This window comes from Pempheris klunzingeri, chromosome 17, assembly GCF_042242105.1.
Source record: "Pempheris klunzingeri isolate RE-2024b chromosome 17, fPemKlu1.hap1, whole genome shotgun sequence".
Classification (NCBI taxonomy): domain Eukaryota; kingdom Metazoa; phylum Chordata; class Actinopteri; order Acropomatiformes; family Pempheridae; genus Pempheris; species Pempheris klunzingeri.
This window is the reverse complement of record NC_092028.1, coordinates 6,232,240-6,250,905: the sequence shown is the minus strand read 5'-3', so window position 1 is coordinate 6,250,905 and position 18,666 is coordinate 6,232,240. Positions and strand designations below refer to the sequence as shown.

General features: G+C 38.0%; 1 protein-coding gene across 3 annotated transcripts; it reads left to right on the top strand.

Annotated features, from left to right (window-relative positions):
* The first annotated feature begins 951 nt into the window (after nucleotides 1–951).
* mettl22 (methyltransferase 22, Kin17 lysine) lies at nucleotides 952–14,025 on the top strand. Of its 3 annotated transcripts, none has more exons than XM_070847819.1 (12): nucleotides 952–1,037; nucleotides 2,092–2,276; nucleotides 3,222–3,441; nucleotides 4,899–5,041; nucleotides 5,844–5,884; nucleotides 7,386–7,530; nucleotides 8,152–8,223; nucleotides 8,490–8,543; nucleotides 10,697–10,777; nucleotides 11,467–11,569; nucleotides 12,490–12,658; nucleotides 13,580–14,025. In XM_070847819.1, the coding sequence occupies exons 2-12, from the start codon at nucleotides 2,171–2,173 to the stop codon at nucleotides 13,724–13,726; spliced, it is 1,281 nt and encodes a 426-aa protein (XP_070703920.1). In that variant the 5' UTR covers nucleotides 952–1,037; nucleotides 2,092–2,170; the 3' UTR covers nucleotides 13,727–14,025. The 3 variants fall into 3 exon arrangements, with proteins under 3 accessions (XP_070703920.1, XP_070703921.1, XP_070703922.1); XM_070847820.1 differs by lacking the exon at nucleotides 952–1,037 and adding an exon at nucleotides 1,081–1,465; XM_070847821.1 differs by lacking the exon at nucleotides 952–1,037 and adding an exon at nucleotides 1,553–1,590.
* Nucleotides 14,026–18,666: the final 4,641 nt, after the last annotated feature.

The following is an 18,666-nucleotide window of genomic DNA, read 5'->3' as shown; positions in this document are numbered from 1 at the left end:
AAAGACATTGATGAGGTGACAGTGGATGAACGTCTTGTCCCTTTCCAAAGAAAATGCCCCTTCCAGCAATACATACCCAGTAAGCCAGGGAAGTACGGCATAAAAATCTGGGCAGCCTGTGATGCAAAAACCAGCTATGCCTGGAATATACAGATTTACACAGGCAAAACTGTGAGTGGCATCCCTGAGAAAAACCAAGGAAAACGTGTGGTCCTCGATATGACTACTGGACTGCAGGGTTGTTTGTTTGACCTTGCAAATCTATAGTTTTTATATTTATGTTATATATTTGTTCTGCTTTTTATTTTGTCTTTGTACTAAACTTCTATTGCTGAAAAAAAAATTACTTTTTTGCCCTTTTCTTGAAGTAAATATATATATGGGTCGAAATTGACCCGTAACACCATAGATGTTACTATAGTCAATAATATTAAAATGAAAAAATAAAAAAAACAAATTTATTTAAGAGATGTGTTCTAAATCCCCTCAGTAATACTCAGGTGACATAACAACCTTTTATTTATTTATATGATTCTCCTGAGGTTCATTTTACATTTTTTTTTAATTGAAATCGAGGGGTATACTGACAAGAAAAGGCCCAGGGGCACACACCAAAAATATTAAAACCAATATTTTCATGGATAAGGAAGCCTAACAAGGTAACCAAGAGATGAGAAACAAATTGGATGATAAATAATTGTTTTTAGTGTATTTTACAGCTGATTTAAGACACGGGTCAAATCCGACCCGTTAACATAAGAGATGGTAACAGGAAACTAACACAAGAGGAAGGTTAACAAGCAAACATCAGTGTGGGACAATTAACTCTGGTCCACACTCCAACATATAGGTGGCGTTATAGCACCCTTACACATCGGTTACCACCCGCCATAAAAGAAGAATAATTTTAAGTTCTGGCGGAACGGAAGCCACCGTTGGTTTGTGCAGTCCGGACGAGTTACGAGGGTGCAACAGTTTGGACTTTGGTGACCAATGGTTGATGGGGGTGTGCTTTCCGCAGTGATGGCCAAGGAAGAGTATGTTGTTGTTTCTCCATTAAAGTCTCAGCTGAGCGTTAGCAGTGAACAGCGGTGTGAGCTCAGGACTTCACTGAGGTTTATCCTGAATGACCAACATGGCCGCCAACAGATTAGTTGCACATGATAACTCATCTTCTTATCTCAGGATGAACTTCGTCAGTAAGCTTAAGCAGCAGCTCCACAGTAGGTGGTACATGACAGTAATAACTGAATTATGGAGCAGGACATGAGGGTGGTTGCTGTGCTTGAAACTATCCATGTTTCGCTTTGCTGTCGCTTCAGAAAAGTTCAAACCAGTGAGCGAACATGTAGCTCGTGCCAACTAACTGGAACGCGACCCAAGTTTATTCTGGGTCTTTCTATTTATGGTTCTCCTCCGATGGCACCGTGTCCTGGGTTCAGCGTGGCTGGGTAGTCTTTCTTCGGTTTGTGTTCATTTTAAACAATACCTTAATTTGCAGAGGCTCAGATTTTACTATCAACCCACGCAGGAGTACTATACAATTAAAAAAGGTTTTTCCTGTAAGGAGTTTGGTACTTGCTGTCCATCGTGAGTACAACATTGTTGGAATGCTGAATGTGTAGCATGGGGAAAAAATGTATATATAAAGAGAGAGAGAGAGATATTTATAAATATATATATATAGAAATAGAAATGCAGAATATACGTGTGTGTGTGTATATATATATATATATATGTATATATATATATGTATATATATATATATGTGTGTGTGTATATATATATATATGTATATATATATGTGTATATATATATGTATGTGTGTGTGTGTGTGTGTGTGTGTATATATATATATATATATATATATATATATATATATGTATGTGTGTGTGTGTGTATATATATATATATATATATATATATATATATATATATATATATATATATATATATATATATATATATATATATATATATATATATATATATATATATAGAGAGAGAGAGAGAGAGAGAGAGAGAGAGAGAGATATCAGGCAGCAGTAATCGAAAATATATGTTGTACCTGTGTGTGCCCATTGTCCCCAGGTATTGGGAGGCAGATGACTGGGGTGCTCTACTATTCTACGACCATGAATAAGTAGCCACAGACTGTGGATAACTAGCCATGGACCACATCACTTTCCACTACGACACTGTGCTGTCAGATGTTCACATGCTCCTGCCCTGCACACGGCACCTCATGACACGCCTCAACCGCGTGGGACAGCCTGGTGTGTGGCATACCTTTTTTAGAAATAAAACTGCAGAACCTGTCTTTTCTAATGCACATGTGTTAGACAGGTATGGAAGAACATCAAATCATGTGAATCATCAGGCATCAAATTCACTATGTGAAAGAAAACATCTTAATACAATGACATAGAGTTACATTTTTAGATGTTGCATTCTCTTAGGTAAACTTTCATTTATATCATCATCAAAATGAATGAACAGCTATTTTAATGATTAATCCTTATCAATTATTTCTTTCTAAAAAGAAATGTTTAATTCTTTGCTGTCAGTTTCTCCAATATGAAGATTTTCTACTTTTCTCAGTTTTATGTAAAATTTGTAAATTCATTAACAAACCTCCAATTATTTCTTTTCAATTTCTTTACAATTTTCAAGATTTCTGGTTTCTCACTAGTTTACAGTATTTTGAGCCTTCAAACCTAAAATGTTAACTAATCACTTTGAAATCTATCTAATCACATTAATTATTTTTTAATTTAATTTATTTGTTTCTGTACATATCAAAATGGTAAATGCTGACAAAATGACGGTTCCTAATGCTCAATAGAGCCAACTGTGCTTCAGTCTTTATCCACCAAAACGTATTCACACATTGTAAACAGTGACTTAAGTAACAAACATTTATCATTCAAATTTCCTCCAAAATCATTCAGACAATCATTTTGTTAATCAACAATATAGTATTTTCAGTATTTATTTCCAATTAAGTTCCAGAAAAATCAAAAGTCAAAAGAGTTTGATAATGACGTAAAACAAACAAAGCATGATTAAAAAAAAAAGATTTAACTGTTGTGTTTCTTTTACTTGATGAAGATTGAAGCTGCGAGGATGATTAGTGATAAAATCAGAGTTGTGCTGTATGTGACATGATAAGTGTATATAGATCCATCCACTTTCTAACGCTGCTTTATTCATCCATCTAGTCTTCATCTCCAAATTCAAGATCTTGTCAGATGGTGAAAGGCATGACAACAGTGATGCAGGGGAAGGCTTAAAGGAGGCGGAAGAATTCAACGGCCCAAGAGAGGACAGGGGGAAGGATCTTAAAACCACTCAAGGAGAAGATGAAGATGAAGATGAAGGTGGGGAAGGAACTGTGAGGCCATTCTTGGATGAGGATGGAGACCTTGATGTCACACATCGGTATGGAACAACTCTTATTGACTCAACAGTTGTAGGGTGTGTGCTGTAACAGCCAAGGTTTGACCAAACCAGACCAGAACTGTTAGCCAGGCACACCTTTGCTCAGATAGTGCTCTCACTGTGTGGCAAATAAATCTTTATGGTCCTAGAGTGAAATGTGTTTTAGCAGCCTGTACATATCACACACAGAACCATACACATGTGCACAATAAAGGAAATGTACATCAATCTATCCATCTTTATTTATATATTGCCAATTCATAACAAACATTATCTCAAGACACTTTCTATAAAAGAGTAAGTCAGACATACACATATACATTTGTGGCCCTGCCTGTATCCCAACCCAGCATTAGAGTGTAGATTAGATGAGTTAAAAAAAGGGGGTGGGGACATTTTTATTCAAATGTTTGCAGGTGGAGGAGGGTGATTTATTTCAGCGTTCTGTTGTTAGATTTATTACATGAAAAACAGATCAGATAGTAATATGAACAAGGTGGCTGTTATGTGTGTCATAGAAGTGTGTTTTTCTATATGCAGAGGACAAAAAAACTAGGACCAGTTTTTTTTCCATTATGAGACACATGGCACGTATGGAACAACTCAGTGGCTACTGATTGAACTTGCTTCATGTTTTTTCACGAGGTTATGTAGTTGCTCCTTTACTCTGAATCATAGCAGCAAGCAGAATTGCAGTTAAGTTTAAAGTAGATAAAAACCAGTCTTGAAATATGATGCACTCTGGTCATCTGGTGTATCAGACTGTGGATCTGTTCCCAAAGGTTGTTGATGTGAATTTTCGCCTTGCTGTCATTTGGACTAAGAAACAGTGACATATTTGCATGTGTTTGTGTGCATGCAGTTCTTCTCCTCCACTCACATCTAGATACCCCCCTCTCTTCCAACATCGCTGTGCCACTCCTCCTCTGTAGTGTATGCCTGACTGGCCACTCTTTTCTATATATTATTATATATTGCACTGCAATGTACAACCACAAAAAACACTGTAGAAAATATAGTGCATCGTTTTGACTTTAAATGGCTTAAGAGATATTTTTTACGTGGGAGTAGTGATGGAATAATTTGTCTACAAAAGACAATTTATCATCAGCTTGTAAACCTCAAATTCAAACACGTAACATGTTTTCAAATGTAATGATTATGACTTTAATTTTGGTTTTTCAGTCTAATATATAGTTTACATATACATCTATATTGCATGTTAATAATTGTATGTATATTTTATATATTTTATAATTTTATGTTAATAAGCAACAGTATTTTCAGTGTTGTTCCTTCAAGCAATCACAGACCTGTAAAGGTGTAACATGTTCTTAATCACAATGTTTTGTGCATTTGCACAAGGTTAATACTAAGTAAAAATATTAATTACAGCTAATGTTGATATATTGTTGTCTTCCATAGATTCATTTCATACTATTCTTGTGATTCCCCAGACCAAGGAAAAACCCTGTGGAGGGTACTGGCCGAGACTTGGTCTGCCCCATCATTCTTAAACAGTCCAACCCTGTACTGGGACAAGAAGAGGAGAATACTGATGATGAAGCTGAAAAGTGCTTCAACAACTTTATAAAGATTGGTAAGAGCCTACATCATGTCTAATCATGTTGTTATCATTTTATCATCATATTGGTTGCCATGAATACCACACAGACAAACTGTTTTTTTTAACATGTAACAGAACATAACATCAAATATCCAGAAAGGTACAGGAAAATCAGTAGTGAATTTGGAATTAGATGCATGTAGGTGTTAGTTGTGTTGGTGGCCGTGCCATTACCTTTTACATCACTTACTGTTTATTGCTCCTGTGCTGTGCCTAGGTGTGTGTGTCACAGTATACATATGTAGGCGAGCCATGATGATATTCACACAGTATTTATTTTCTATTTTAGAGATAATGTTTGATCTCATACTTTTAATGCAGACCTCTAGGTGTGAGAGAAAGAGAGAAAATGTATAAACCATCTTTTGGAGGAAGACGGTATTTAAATCGCCTCTTCTCAGAGTTCTAACATGCTCGATATCTAGATCTGTCAGTCTAGTCTGTAGATCTTGGTGCTCTGTTATCCTGGTTTTTAGTGCTCTTTGTGTTTTTCCTACATATGCTAAACCACATTGGTATTTGATAAGGTAGATTACATTTCTTACAAAATATACTGTCATTATTTTTCCTGGGCGTATGTGGTAGACTTGTATGTAAAATTGCACTTGTGCAGTGCATGAACCACACTAGCAGTTGCCTGGTGGTCTGAGCCTGTCACACTTTGATTTCAGACATTGATATAAAGTACCGGAGGGTGAATATAATGCACTATATACAGTAGTAACAGTTCAAACACTGTCTGTGTGATTAATGTATTTATCCAATCTATTTACAGAGCACACTATGGCCACCCCCTTGGAGGACGTTGGCAAACAGGTTAGTGAAACTGAATCAATTATACATAGAAAGCATTATTTGCTGAACGGAGTGCAGATGTCAAATATTCTCAATTTGATATTTGAAAAATGTTTTAATGCACATTTCATGCCCAAGTCACACTCAGAGGTTGTGGACTGATGGACCTTGATGAACAGCACTGTAGTCATCATTCTTACTAGGGGGAATGTTACAGTAGGTGTGGTGTGGAAGAAAATCTATGTCCTAAATCAAATGACAGGCAGGATATGCACCAAAATTTGTCTGTCTGACTTTTCTTTTTAGACACCTAGTATGTGGTTTTGGTGATTGTATGATAAGCATTTTGCAGCATGCATTTGCTGTTCTGCAAAGGGAAATGCGTACAGTACATCAAAATGATAGCGGAAAAACTGGCCTGTGCAAAATGCACCTCAGGAGTCTCAAGGCTCTATTTTTGTGGCTGCACTACATCCAGCGTAAACGCACTTTAGTATTTTCCCTGAAATTTGCCATGACAGACAAGTGTCATGTAAACTGTAGGAGTCCCATTATCCAGTTAACCCTTTATCGGGCAAGGGACCATATTTGGTAACTTAAGTGGGAGTTCAAAATGTCCCCCCTTGCCTCACCATGAGGCAGTAGAACTACGAGATTTCTCCAAGCCAATCAGCGACAATCAGGCTGCATGACAGACCGACAAGAAACCATATATGGTAACTTCATTGACCTTGATTTTGAAACTCACAAAAGTAAAACAGTCTTGTAATGACCACCAGTAATGGTCTTGGGTTGAAATTTAGAATTTCTAAGTATTTCAAGGAGTGCCCTATGAAGGGTTAAACTGTTATTAATATCAAATCAATGATTAAAGCTTATAAATGTAATATTTTTGAACTGCGACCTTCAGTATTTGGATCAAGCAGCTCATGTTGCATCGTGTCACTTGCATGCATGCATGCATGTGCATCTTTGTGCATGAGACAAAAACAGTTCTATTACACTACCAGAGGCCTAAAACTGGTGATACGAATGAACTTGTGTTTTTAACTTATTGAAGCAATTATACTAAAGTTTTGAAAGTTGTCATACAGTTACCACATGGCACTCTCATAGAGTTACTACTACTATTACTACTACTACTACTACTTAAATGAAACAGCCCTCACAAATGTATTTACACGCATGCTTAATGGGTACCATCGGCAATCTTTGGAGAAAATAGAAATTCTGATAAATTCTGAGAACACAATATTTACAAAAAGATTTCTTTATAATATATCTTGGTTCTAGTTGAATTTGGCACCCTCATGTGTATCAGCTGTCACACAGCTACCCTAGCATCTGCTCTTAACTATTGCCACTACAACCAACACAAAACTTCATTTTATTTTGTGTTGATACTATAGTATGCATTAGATTTACTGTATACATATAAATCCTATCAATAGATGTAAGTGGTGGTAAAAGTAGTAATATTAAGAAGGTATTAAAGCGTCATGTCATTTTTTGCTCACATCAGGTGTGGAGGGGGGCATTCCTCTTGGCTGACTTCATCCTCTCTGAGCCAGCCCTGTTCAGAGGAGCTACAGTCCTAGAGCTGGGAGCGGGAACAGGCTTAACCAGCATCATCATGGGAACCACAGCCAAAATGGTGTACTGCACAGGTATAAAGCCATAAAGCATCCATCCGTTGTCTATACTGCTCATCCTTAAGGGTCGCATGGGAGCTGGAGCCAGTCCCAGCTGACATTGGCAGAGAGATGGGGTCACCCTGGACTGTCGCCAGTCAATTGCAGGGCCAACATACAGAGACACACAACCACTCATGCTCACACTTAAACCTACGGGCAATTTAGAGTCACCAATCAACCTTCATGTCTTTGGACTGTGGGAGGAAGCTGGAGTGCCTGGAGAGAACCCACGGACATATGGGAGAACATACAAACTCCACACAGAAAGTTAAATGTTCATGTTAAAATAATTAACCCCACACATGATAGGCTGCTATCTTAACAAAGGGGACCGACCAAACTTGATCGACATTGCATGTAGGGAAGTAAAGAATAAAAATAGCAATTGCTTTGGACATGGGAGACATAATGAGCTGAATTGTAGCCCTTTTTAAATTGAGTGCACCCATTTAAATCTGCTCTTCCACCCTTTACAGGGAATCTGGATAGGTATGTGAAGGCAAAGCTATTTTGAAGTTCAGCAAACAAGAGACATGTCATTTGGACATCATAATGTTCCTTTACATTGCTGAAAGACCTGATTTTGATTTACAGATGTGGGAGAAGACCTTCTGAGCATGTGCAAGAGAAATGTAATGTTAAATAAACACATGATGGAGCCTTCAGGTGAGATAAGTTTGTGTCCTCCAGTACATATGAAATTACATCTCATTCTTTTCAACTAGCATTGCTGTCAAATTTTCATTTGCTATGTATTTATCTCACAGTTAAGACATGCATTTAATTATATTATAATGATAAACTAAATGCTTATTTGTATATTCCATTTTTGCTGTTCCTATTCAAAGATAAATGATTAGTGCGACAGAAAGTGCTACTCTGCGACTGAAGAAAAGCTTATCTGGCTTAATGCTGTCTTTTCTGACAATCAGGTGCTGAGGTGAGAGTAAGACAATTGGATTGGCTCCAGCATGACCTTTGCAGAGGTAACACACACACTTCAGGTTTCTTTTTCAAACTCACCTGCCACTGTATAAACCAAGAGCAGCATCATTATTCACTATTAACAACATTACATTATTCATTCACTAATTAAGGTACAAGAGAAAAGAAAAGAATTTCTGTATATAGATAGGTAACAGGCGGAAAGCAATATTTCTTATAATGCAGACATTTTTATAGTAGTCCAGGATAGTAGGCATATTTTATGGAATTTATTAATCATGCCTTGAGTAGTGTGTCTAAGCTTTTCCAAATTCAAGGGAACTATCACTTCACCCCAGCTGATATGTGTAGGAAAAACTGGATCTCCAATTATACAGAGTAATAATAATTATTATACAGAATAAGATATCTTGCTAAAAGAGACAACAAGGCTATTGAGTCAGCCTGGACATGACAGAGATTCATTCTCTCCATCAGGATAGGGTTTAGGGGACATGAATTATCATAAATCCAGGCATGACTTCCTGAATTCCTGAATTACCAGGAATGTACAGTCATTGATTTAAATGCTACGCATGCCTTAATACAAGACCAATATGTTAATTACTGCAACAACTAACGTATTTCCAATGCACACTCAACTTCACCACCGCCGACTGTATTCTAAGGCTAATCAAACCATGTGATTAACAATGGGATTCGTTAATACCATCATCCATTAAATACAGAGAATGCAGCTTGAAGGTTACAAATGGAGCTGTAGAAATATCCTGACAAAAACTTATGACACGATGATCAGGACCACCTGTAGAAATCATCAATAAGGGTGAGTTCAGTTTAAACGCGTAGTGTAGTGGTCCTGGATCAGGACTTGAGTGGGGATGTAACCGTTACACACAATGGAAAATGTTCAGGAGTTTACCCTTTACGTTGTAATTGAATTACAACACTATAAACTTATACAAACGTGCCGAACAATGATAATACATATCTATAATTTATTGATATATTAGATTTAGCATGAAATCAATAATAACAGATATATGAAGTTGGGAAGAAAAGAATAAAATGCCTGCTGTGTCAGGATCATACAGACGGGGTGACCTTTTTAGTACACTTGTTTTTGTTTCTGGTGCCTCCTCCCATGTAGTTTCCAAGTGGAGCACCCTGTTCACTCAGACAGTGGTGATGTGCTAGGACAGCACATTGGAAATCCATGTTCGACCAGAGCTCCACTTGGAAATGTGCCTCAGAACTAGAAAAACTTGGACTGAGGACAATGTGGACGAGGAGATTGAGCATACGATATCCATAAACCAACATGGAGGTAACAACTGTCAGCAACAGGCAACAGTCAGTGCTGGAATCCTTAGCATATTGTCAGTATGACATGGATGAAATTATTGGTATATGGAAAACATTAATATTGGTTATTTGGTGGTGGAAAAGTAGGACTTCCATCTAAATTCCAAACGAGTAAGTAGAAGCTGGCTTGGTTAACTTTGTAGGTAATGTTAGCTTTCCATAAACTGCAGTCCAGTTAGCTATCATTTGCGAAAACCTGGTCTATTCATGCTGTCATTGTGTCAGTGCTTGGAGAAGCCAAAAAGAATGAACAAAGAGTGGTGTTTCAACAATCATTTCTCAGGTTTCATACACCAAACACAAAAAACATTATATTATATATAATTTATTAGATGTCCCTGACTATGAAAGGTCACCTAAACCCACACCTTGACCCCCACTGGGTCAACTTTTAACCCATGTTTGTAGTGTGTCGTTAATCATAATTACAACATGTGGAATTTGAAAGAATTCATATGCATTCATTAGTTTTTCAGCCATCCCTTTTAATTTCAGACTTAACTGTGAAGATGTCATTAACCATCATAAACATTAATAGAAAAAATTAATCATTCAGAAATCATTATGATTGAAATACCTTGGTTATTGCCATGATTAACATGTTGTTCTTGTATTAAGGCATGCATGGTATTTTCTTAGGTACTCTACATTCACCATTGTTTATGAGGTATACTTTTTCATGTACCCTTATCATTAAATGTTTAAGTCCTTTGAAGACCTTCCAAACCCTCCTTCTTCAGCTTGAGTGTATGAGTTGTTTCTATGGAAAGAACAAACCACCCTCTGACCATAGAAAATGTCTGTTTTTCCACTTGTCTAATATTTGCAGATTCTGATGTGGACTTTAGCTGGACAGAGGAGGAAGTAGCAGACTTGTACAATAACACCAGCGTCATCATTGCTGCTGATGGTAGGTTATTGAGCTGATTATTGAGGTAGATCTGCCAGGAGCAAGTTGCAGTAGTACATGTGTGAAATGACAAGAGCCTGGCCCAGGACCTGCTTTGCCTGGGTGGGGAATGGACATATCCCCCTGCTGTTGTGGAGCATGATTCTGCAAGAGCAGATTGTTGCAGTGATGTTGGCAACAAACAACAACTGGTCATCCAGTGTCTTTGATCCAGGTTTCTTGCAGTCACGGCCGTGGACAACAGCAATGTTGAGTGGCTCTATTTTATCCAGATTGAGTTTCAGGTGGTGTGAAAACACAAGAGATGTTAGCCAGAGAGATGAGTATTGTTTGCATAGCTGTGGTGGACAAGCCATACGAGGGAATAGTGCTCTGAGAAAAGAAGTTGGGACCTAAAAAAGAACCCTGAGGGACCCCAGTGGTAAGGCTACAAAGTTCAAACACAGATTCTCTCCAAGTTACCCTGTACATGTGGTCCTTGAGGTCAGATATGAACAGGGAGAGTGCAGAGTGGAATCAGACATCTCTCTACATTGGACAAGACATTGAGAAAGAGACTAATTTACACTGATAAAAGTAATGCATAGCAACCTAAGTCATTAGAGCTGCATTATGAATCACAGAACAATACACATACTCAGACTGACAAAAAGCAGAAGAAATAAGTAGATATGTTTTTGTGTCACCAGTTTGCTATGATGATGATCTGACAGATGGCCTTTTCCGAACACTGTACCGACTCTGCAGTAACCTTCCTCACACTTGCACGGTCTTCATCTCCCTAGAGAAAAGGTAAGGAGAAAATGTTTCAAACCATACAGTCCATACTTTGTTAGATGAAGTTATTTATTATTCTGTTATTCTGACAGAGTTAATTTCGCTACAGAATGTCCTGTAATGCCATCTACCTATCTTTAAGCATATTCAAGGAAGCTGTTGTATTTGATCAATTGCGTTATTTTATGCATTGATGGCACAGCAACGGTAACATAAGGGTCAGGTTACTAGAAAAGAAGTAGTTCAAATGATGTACTGGCCAACTATGTCAGAAATATGTTAATAGTTGTTCCAAAATTGGGGCGGTTGAGGTAGAGTGGGTCGTCCTTTAATGTTGAATTGTCAGTTTCTTAAAGTTACAGAGATGCTTGAAGACAGCACTCCCTAATCTAGACCATTTGACAAGCACTTATGATGAAGCATTCTACCAGCTTGATGATAATAATAATTAAAATCTCCCAACACAGTGATTAGACTGGTCACAATGTAATAGTGATAATTATTCTGTGCTTTTGTGGGTATCAGGCAATTAAACTGTTACACACAGATCCCATCAGTAGTTGTAGTTATGTGAAATAACTTCTGAGCATGGGGGGTCCTTGAGCTGTACTCCCAAAGCAGTCATTAACACAAAAAAATGTAATTTTCTGTCAATTGTGAATAAATGTGTAGGGCTTTTTTCAATCATGTAAACACAGCAAACAGGTGTGATGCCATGCGTCTTCACTTGGACAAAAGGTCTCCTGTCATATTGGGTCTTGAATGTTCAGCAGCTTAAAATGAAAAATAGTTGGCTGCAGTAGAAAGTAAATCAGAGGGGGTGGAGATTAATGCTCTACATTAATGTTGAGCCAGTGACAGTCATGGCTGAAAACAGTGACTTCATGTCAAACAAACAACTTATGGTTTCCTGCTGTGCCTGTATGTTTTACAAGGATGAACTTCACCCTGCGACACATGGATGTTTCCTGCGAGGCGTATGACCATTTCAGCCACTGTCTGTCCCAGCTCCCTGACCTGGAGAATGGACAGTGCACCTTCAGAGTGGAGCAGCTACCTGTTAACTTTGCACAGTTTCTTCTGTATGAACGCATAGAGCAACTGGTAAGGCAAGCACACACACTATGCTCTCATAGTTACAATATATATTGCTTAATTTAAACCTTAAAGCTGAAACTTTAAGCAATAGAACCGAAAAGTTCCAGTTTTGTTCCACAGAACCGAATCCCAAAACTTCTGTGGTTCATTTATATGGTTTCAAGCATGTTGGAGTGACTTGTCCGGTGCTTTTTGGTCAGTAGTGATGTACGTCTTGGAGATCAGGTAATGAGGCCTTCAGTGTTTAGTGTGCTCCTCACTGTAGAAACAGAAACTTCAGTATCTGCTGCCACCAAGTCTTGCTGCAGCTCTTTTGCAGTAACTTGAGGGTTTTTGGTCACCTGCCTCCTCAGAAATCTGGTGACAGCCGTTGATAGCTTCCTCTTTCTGCCACGTTCAGGTAGTGTAGCCAGTGTTGCTTTGAGAACTATTCTTCCATCAGTATCTCTAGGAACATTTAGTGCCTTTTTGTATCATTGTCCTTATTTGTGCAAGGCGGTGATCTCCTCTCTTAATTTTTTGGACAATTAACTTTTGACTGTATGCACATGAACTTCTTTTCAATATTAAGGGACCAACACTACTCCGACTGTACTTGTCATTGTTCAGTAGAATTGTAAAGCTACTACCCACTAATTTGGGTAGGATGAATTTCCCCAAGATGGGTTCAGTATGGCTTTTATTAAATGGTAAATAGTCTGTACTTGTATGAGCCTTTCTGGCCTTTTCGACTGCCGTACTGTCACACTTGATTCATATTTGCACATTGTTGATGCAGGAGGAATCTAAGTTGGTGCAGACTGTTCCTTCACAAACATTCACACTCTGAAGCACAATCTTCTGATTGGTGGACGAGCCACTCTCTGAGACACAGCCTTCTACATACATTAATATATATTATTATTCTTATTATCATTATTTCTGCAGGAGCTGTGGAAGGTGACAGCCACTCCACTTCCACTGGACCGAGCCCAGACTGATTCTGAGCTGAACTCATCTGAACTGGACTTGCATCCGAGTGTGAAAACCATCCTCTCCCCAGAATTTAGCAACGAAGCTCCAGTTAAGAGTTAAACGTTTGAAATGTGAAGCTAAAGACAACATCACCTGTTCCTACATGAGGAAAATGATATAGTATATAGGAAGTATTTTTGAGAAAGGCAATTTGATAAGTTCATTAGTTCTTCAGGATGCTTTTTTTCAGAAATGGATCATTGGTTCATGGCATGAATGCAGCAGTATTTATTTTTCAACTTGACTCATGTATTCTTATGACTCAACTGTAATTGATGCCATTTTGACATAATGGGAGTTCTCTCATTTTGTTAATACAACGTCAACTACAGTTGCATGTTTCCCCAGATGTTTATACGGTATATTTGATTGAAAACAAAGTTGAATAAAATGTTGCCATGTACTGAGTACATCACTCTGCTTATATTGTGTATTATGGCTGCATTCTATTTAAAGGGCAACTCTGCTCACATTCCTTTCTGAGTTTTTGTTGTGGAAATGATTTTATTGGTGAGAACTGAAATAAGACTTTGGTCTTTACAAGTTTTATTCTTTGCAAAGAGGGTCAGACAATCCGACAGAGTGCATAAGTCTTACTCTCCATTGGAGTTTTTATGTGATACAGAAAGGAGGATAACGTCTAAACAGCAGATGTGTATAGTTGCATAGCAGACAGAGAAGACGATACAATGTAGATAGTTGTACAAGGACAAGGTAAGAGAGTGGTGAGAAACAATTATTTTCCCATCACAGTTTTCCAAATGAAAACAGCCACTCAAGTGTTAGCGAATAGCAGTAACATAGGTTACAGTGCTGATGCCCTCAATTCAATTCAATTCAATTTATTTGTATAGCCCAATATCACAACAGAGTGTCTCACAGTGCTTTACAAAGTTCACTGAAATAGACAAGTGTAAGCCAACAAACAATCTAATAAAGAGTCCAGCAGTCGATGAGGCCAATGGATCAGTCCGGTGGATCAGTCCGAGGCATCACCTGCCCTTTATGACCCTCCTTCTTCGGGAAGGAAAAACTCAAAAAACCCAGTGGGAAAAGAGAAACCTCCGGGAGCACCACAGTGAAGGAGAGATCCAGCTCCCAAGGACGGACAGGCTGTAGCCTTGGACAGACGCAGATCCATTGGCTGGTGGAGAACCACATCAGCGGGACCAGGACCAGGATCCATAGGAACCAGGGAACCACTCTCTCAACCCCAAACACAATCAAACCTGTCGTTTGCAGACAGTGGGGACACAAAAGGCTGATGCCATGGATGCACAGTGATGATGTCAATTTCCAGGTGAGCAGAAGGCTTTGTGAGAGAGACAAGCAGACAGAGAAACAGACACACACACTTAAGCACAGACAGACAGAGGGGCGGCATGGAGAAATACGCTTCTCTACAATCAGATAATACACAGCCAACCTACTGATTCATAATCAACATCACACATGGATGTATAAAGAGACATGATACAGCGTTCGAGGCATGGACGTGTTCATTTGTATGACAGATGGTCTTTAGCGCATGAAGCAAACTTCTTGGTATAAAATGACCTGGATCTGATGCACTGAGAGGCCGATAGAGCAAGCGCACTAGAGATTTCAACAGGTCAAGCTGCTAACTTCCTTTTCAGCCTTCCACTAACCTTAATAGGAATAGATTGGCTTAATCATGCAGCTCCACTAGACTTTCCAAATGTTATTGAACCAAATGGATCAAACTCTGTTAGTGTAACTCGTCATTTTGCAAAGTAATTCATTCTTTTATACATGTCTCTTTCACAATCTACGTCCATGGGGGGAAAAGGCTTTTTGGCCATCCTGTGTGTTCCTGGGGGAAAGCTAGTTAATGATGGCAGAGAGTTTTAAAAAAAAGAAGTTCTGTGAAAGGGAAGAACAAAGAGTAACTGGTAGAGAGATGACAGGGAGGCTCAGTAATAGTAATTTTCAATGGGTTTATTTAGAAGATAACACTCAGCCTAGCTCAGTCACAAAGAAACAGTTGCAAGGAGGTTTGTATGTAGCAATATCATGCAGACACCTACATCAGGTCATGTGGGAAACAGTTTAAGAAGGGCTTAGCAAAATGCCATTTTGACATTTGAAATCACGATGAACATTCAAACAACTTCTATTTTCTCAAAATTATATCTTTGCATAGCAACACAGCAGAAAAAAGGCATAGTCCCGAGGACACTGTCGCTGATGCATTCAGATGCCTGTGGGAATATCTGTTTTGAGATGAATCCCTTCAACTTTGTTTGCAAGATCACAAGTATTGATTATATAAAGTGTCCAAAACAATGATGTCTGTTTTAGTCTCGAAACTGTGCTATGAAACCCTCATATTTCTGACATTTTACCTATTTTTACTAATTAAATGGGAATTAATTAGTAAAAATAGACTAACAGGAATCAATTACTCAACTAATCAAGTAAACGATTTCAGAGTAATTTGTTCATTCTGTGATGCTGTTCAGTGAACTTAATAGAGCACACCAGCAGATCATCTGCAGACATGTTTTGAGCCTTGTCACTCGCATGCACAAGGTATACCATGCATGATGTCTTATGCATGGTGATAAAGTGGAAGGTGCCATGCATGCTTCTATTTGCTGGATTTGTTGGAACCCTGCTGAGTTTCATGTAATTAAAAGTCAAAATCCCAATCGTGCTTGGTCGAGTTGGACCATGTCTGATTTGCTCTGTCAAGTCAAAAACTAAATATAAGTCACCAACTTTCATAATTCCAGTATAGACGTCCCAAGTCCCACCTCAAGGCTTTTATGTTCTAATGTGCCGTCTTATTTTTGCAGCCCAATAAATTGTGATATTACATCAGAGAAGTGCAAGTTGCCATACCATCAGCATCCTGCTTACAGCTACTTAAATCAATATCGTTCATAAATCTTGTGCAGCCTTTTCAAGATACTGTAGGTATGAGTGTCTGAACTGGATGCACAAAACATGTGACCCAGGGCAACCATATGGGGGCGCTGTTATAAAGGCAAACACATTTGTAAGTAACTCACTAACCATGTAACAAGCTTTTAAGGAGAAGAGCAGGCTAACCTATTCACTGTCACAGGAAAATGGAATGAACGAAATGAGGAATCACAATCTGTTGAAGAGCTACTGCATTCTAAGGTGAGGGGAGACGGACTCTGTGTCTGCATCAATCATGTTTGGAGCTCAAATGTAGTTGAAGTTGATGGACAGTGTTTCCTAGATGTCCAGCTTTCAATGTGAAGATGAAGACGAAGATATTATCATCTCTATCTTGTGGCTGCTGTTTGCATTCTCTCAGACACAAATTCCAAAAAAATACACTACAGAATTATTTCCCAAGTAAATAAATAAATTCTGCAAATTAATTAAATATGTGTAACCCACTTGTTCGTACTGGTCTATGGAAACTCATTTTCAATATTCATTGCACACACCTTCATTTTTATACTGCATCTCATTCAAAGAAACTCTTGCACAAAGAGAAAAATTGCACAACATAGAACAGACATATCTGTTATGAACTTTAGTATCTCCAGGTGTTTTTCTGGCCCGGTGAAAATAATGATTTGTTGTACTGTACAATGTGTGCCAGGTAGGCCTGACCAGAACATTCCACCTGCACCTACATTCAACTTCAGGATTATAGTTTTTAATTATAGTATAACAGTTTTCAAAGCCTTAGATAAGTTCTCCCATTGTTTAGTCTTTCAAGAATTATTCAGACTGACCAAGGGTCAAAGGGTATTGTGTTTTCTCTCATTTGCTCCAGCAGCTGCGCTTCACCTGCTTACATTTTAGAAAATATAATTAACATTAGGACAGGAGTGTCTGACTTTCCCTGATAATTTTCATTTTTCATTTCATCTTTTTTCCTGTTGGCTGCAAGCAATGTCAAAGCCATTTCACTGTGCTGCAATCATGTAACACACTTGGTTAAGTGTTATGTGTTATGTCCAGAACTACTTTGTGTACTGTGAGTTGCAGGTAACCTGGATTTCTCCCTCCACCATCTCCTGATTTCTGGCCTTTAAAAACCCTCTCAAGCTCCTCAGTTTTATGGCAAATCTTCATAGTGTTGAAATGTACAGGAGTAACTTTACTTCACACTGTGTTTACTTCACCCAGCCTTGTTTGTCATTGCCTGACATATTACAATTGAACTTAATTTACTGTAATTTATTATTTCTTTAGTTTTCATGTTGATTCCACATTGTTGCGAATATTACCATAATTTGCATATACATTTACTTTTTCCTACTCTTACTACTCCTTTCAATCCCCATTCAAATAGATAAATAAATGAATAAATCAGATTTTGTCAAACATGAGGTTGCGGCCCATGTGTGGTCCATAAGCCCGCTCTAGTGGGCTACGAAACATTTTCAAGTTGGCCTCTCACTTTTTTCAAAGAAAGCTATTTTTTATTAAAATAAAATGTTAATCTAATAATGTTGAAAAGACTTTGATACTAAAAAAGTATTCAAATATAGGTATAAAAAGTAAAAGAAAAGATACTAGATATTGTTTTAAACTACATACAACACAATTTCTATAAAATCCATTTTCAAACATCATGTGTTTGAGATTACACTGAGGATGAAGACTGCTGCAACAGTGTCTTCATTTTGAACTCTCCTGCCATACATCATAAAATATTATCATTATTATCTAATCATCTTTATTCTATTTATTGACACAATGACTATTCTTCATTTCATTCATTATATTGTTTCACTTATTATTTTAAATGACTCATGCATGTGTCTTTCAGTGGATTGCTGTCCACTTGTTTTGGGGGCACTTCCTCTTTAATAACTGTTTGCCGAATCATTATTTTTGTGTTGTATTGAAAAGCCACATTCCAGCCAGTCAACTGTTGCACCACTGTTTCAACCTTCCAACCTGTTTCAGCTTGTTGGGCTTTACTTAATCATCCACCTGACTCCTTATTAATCTATCTCATCCTACTTTTAACTCTAATGTCCCCT

What these genes read in the sequence shown, in the direction of transcription:
- mettl22 (XM_070847819.1), top strand. Translation starts at nt 2,171, where the DNA reads ATGGACCACATCACTTTCCACTACGACACTGTGCTGTCAGATGTTCAC. An exon ending in TGGAGGACGTTGGCAAACAG is followed by an intron (nt 5,885 to 7,385) that starts GTTAGTGAAACT and finishes TGCTCACATCAG; the next exon opens with GTGTGGAGGGGGGCATTCCT. An exon ending in ACACATGATGGAGCCTTCAG is followed by an intron (nt 8,224 to 8,489) that starts GTGAGATAAGTT and finishes TCTGACAATCAG; the next exon opens with GTGCTGAGGTGAGAGTAAGA.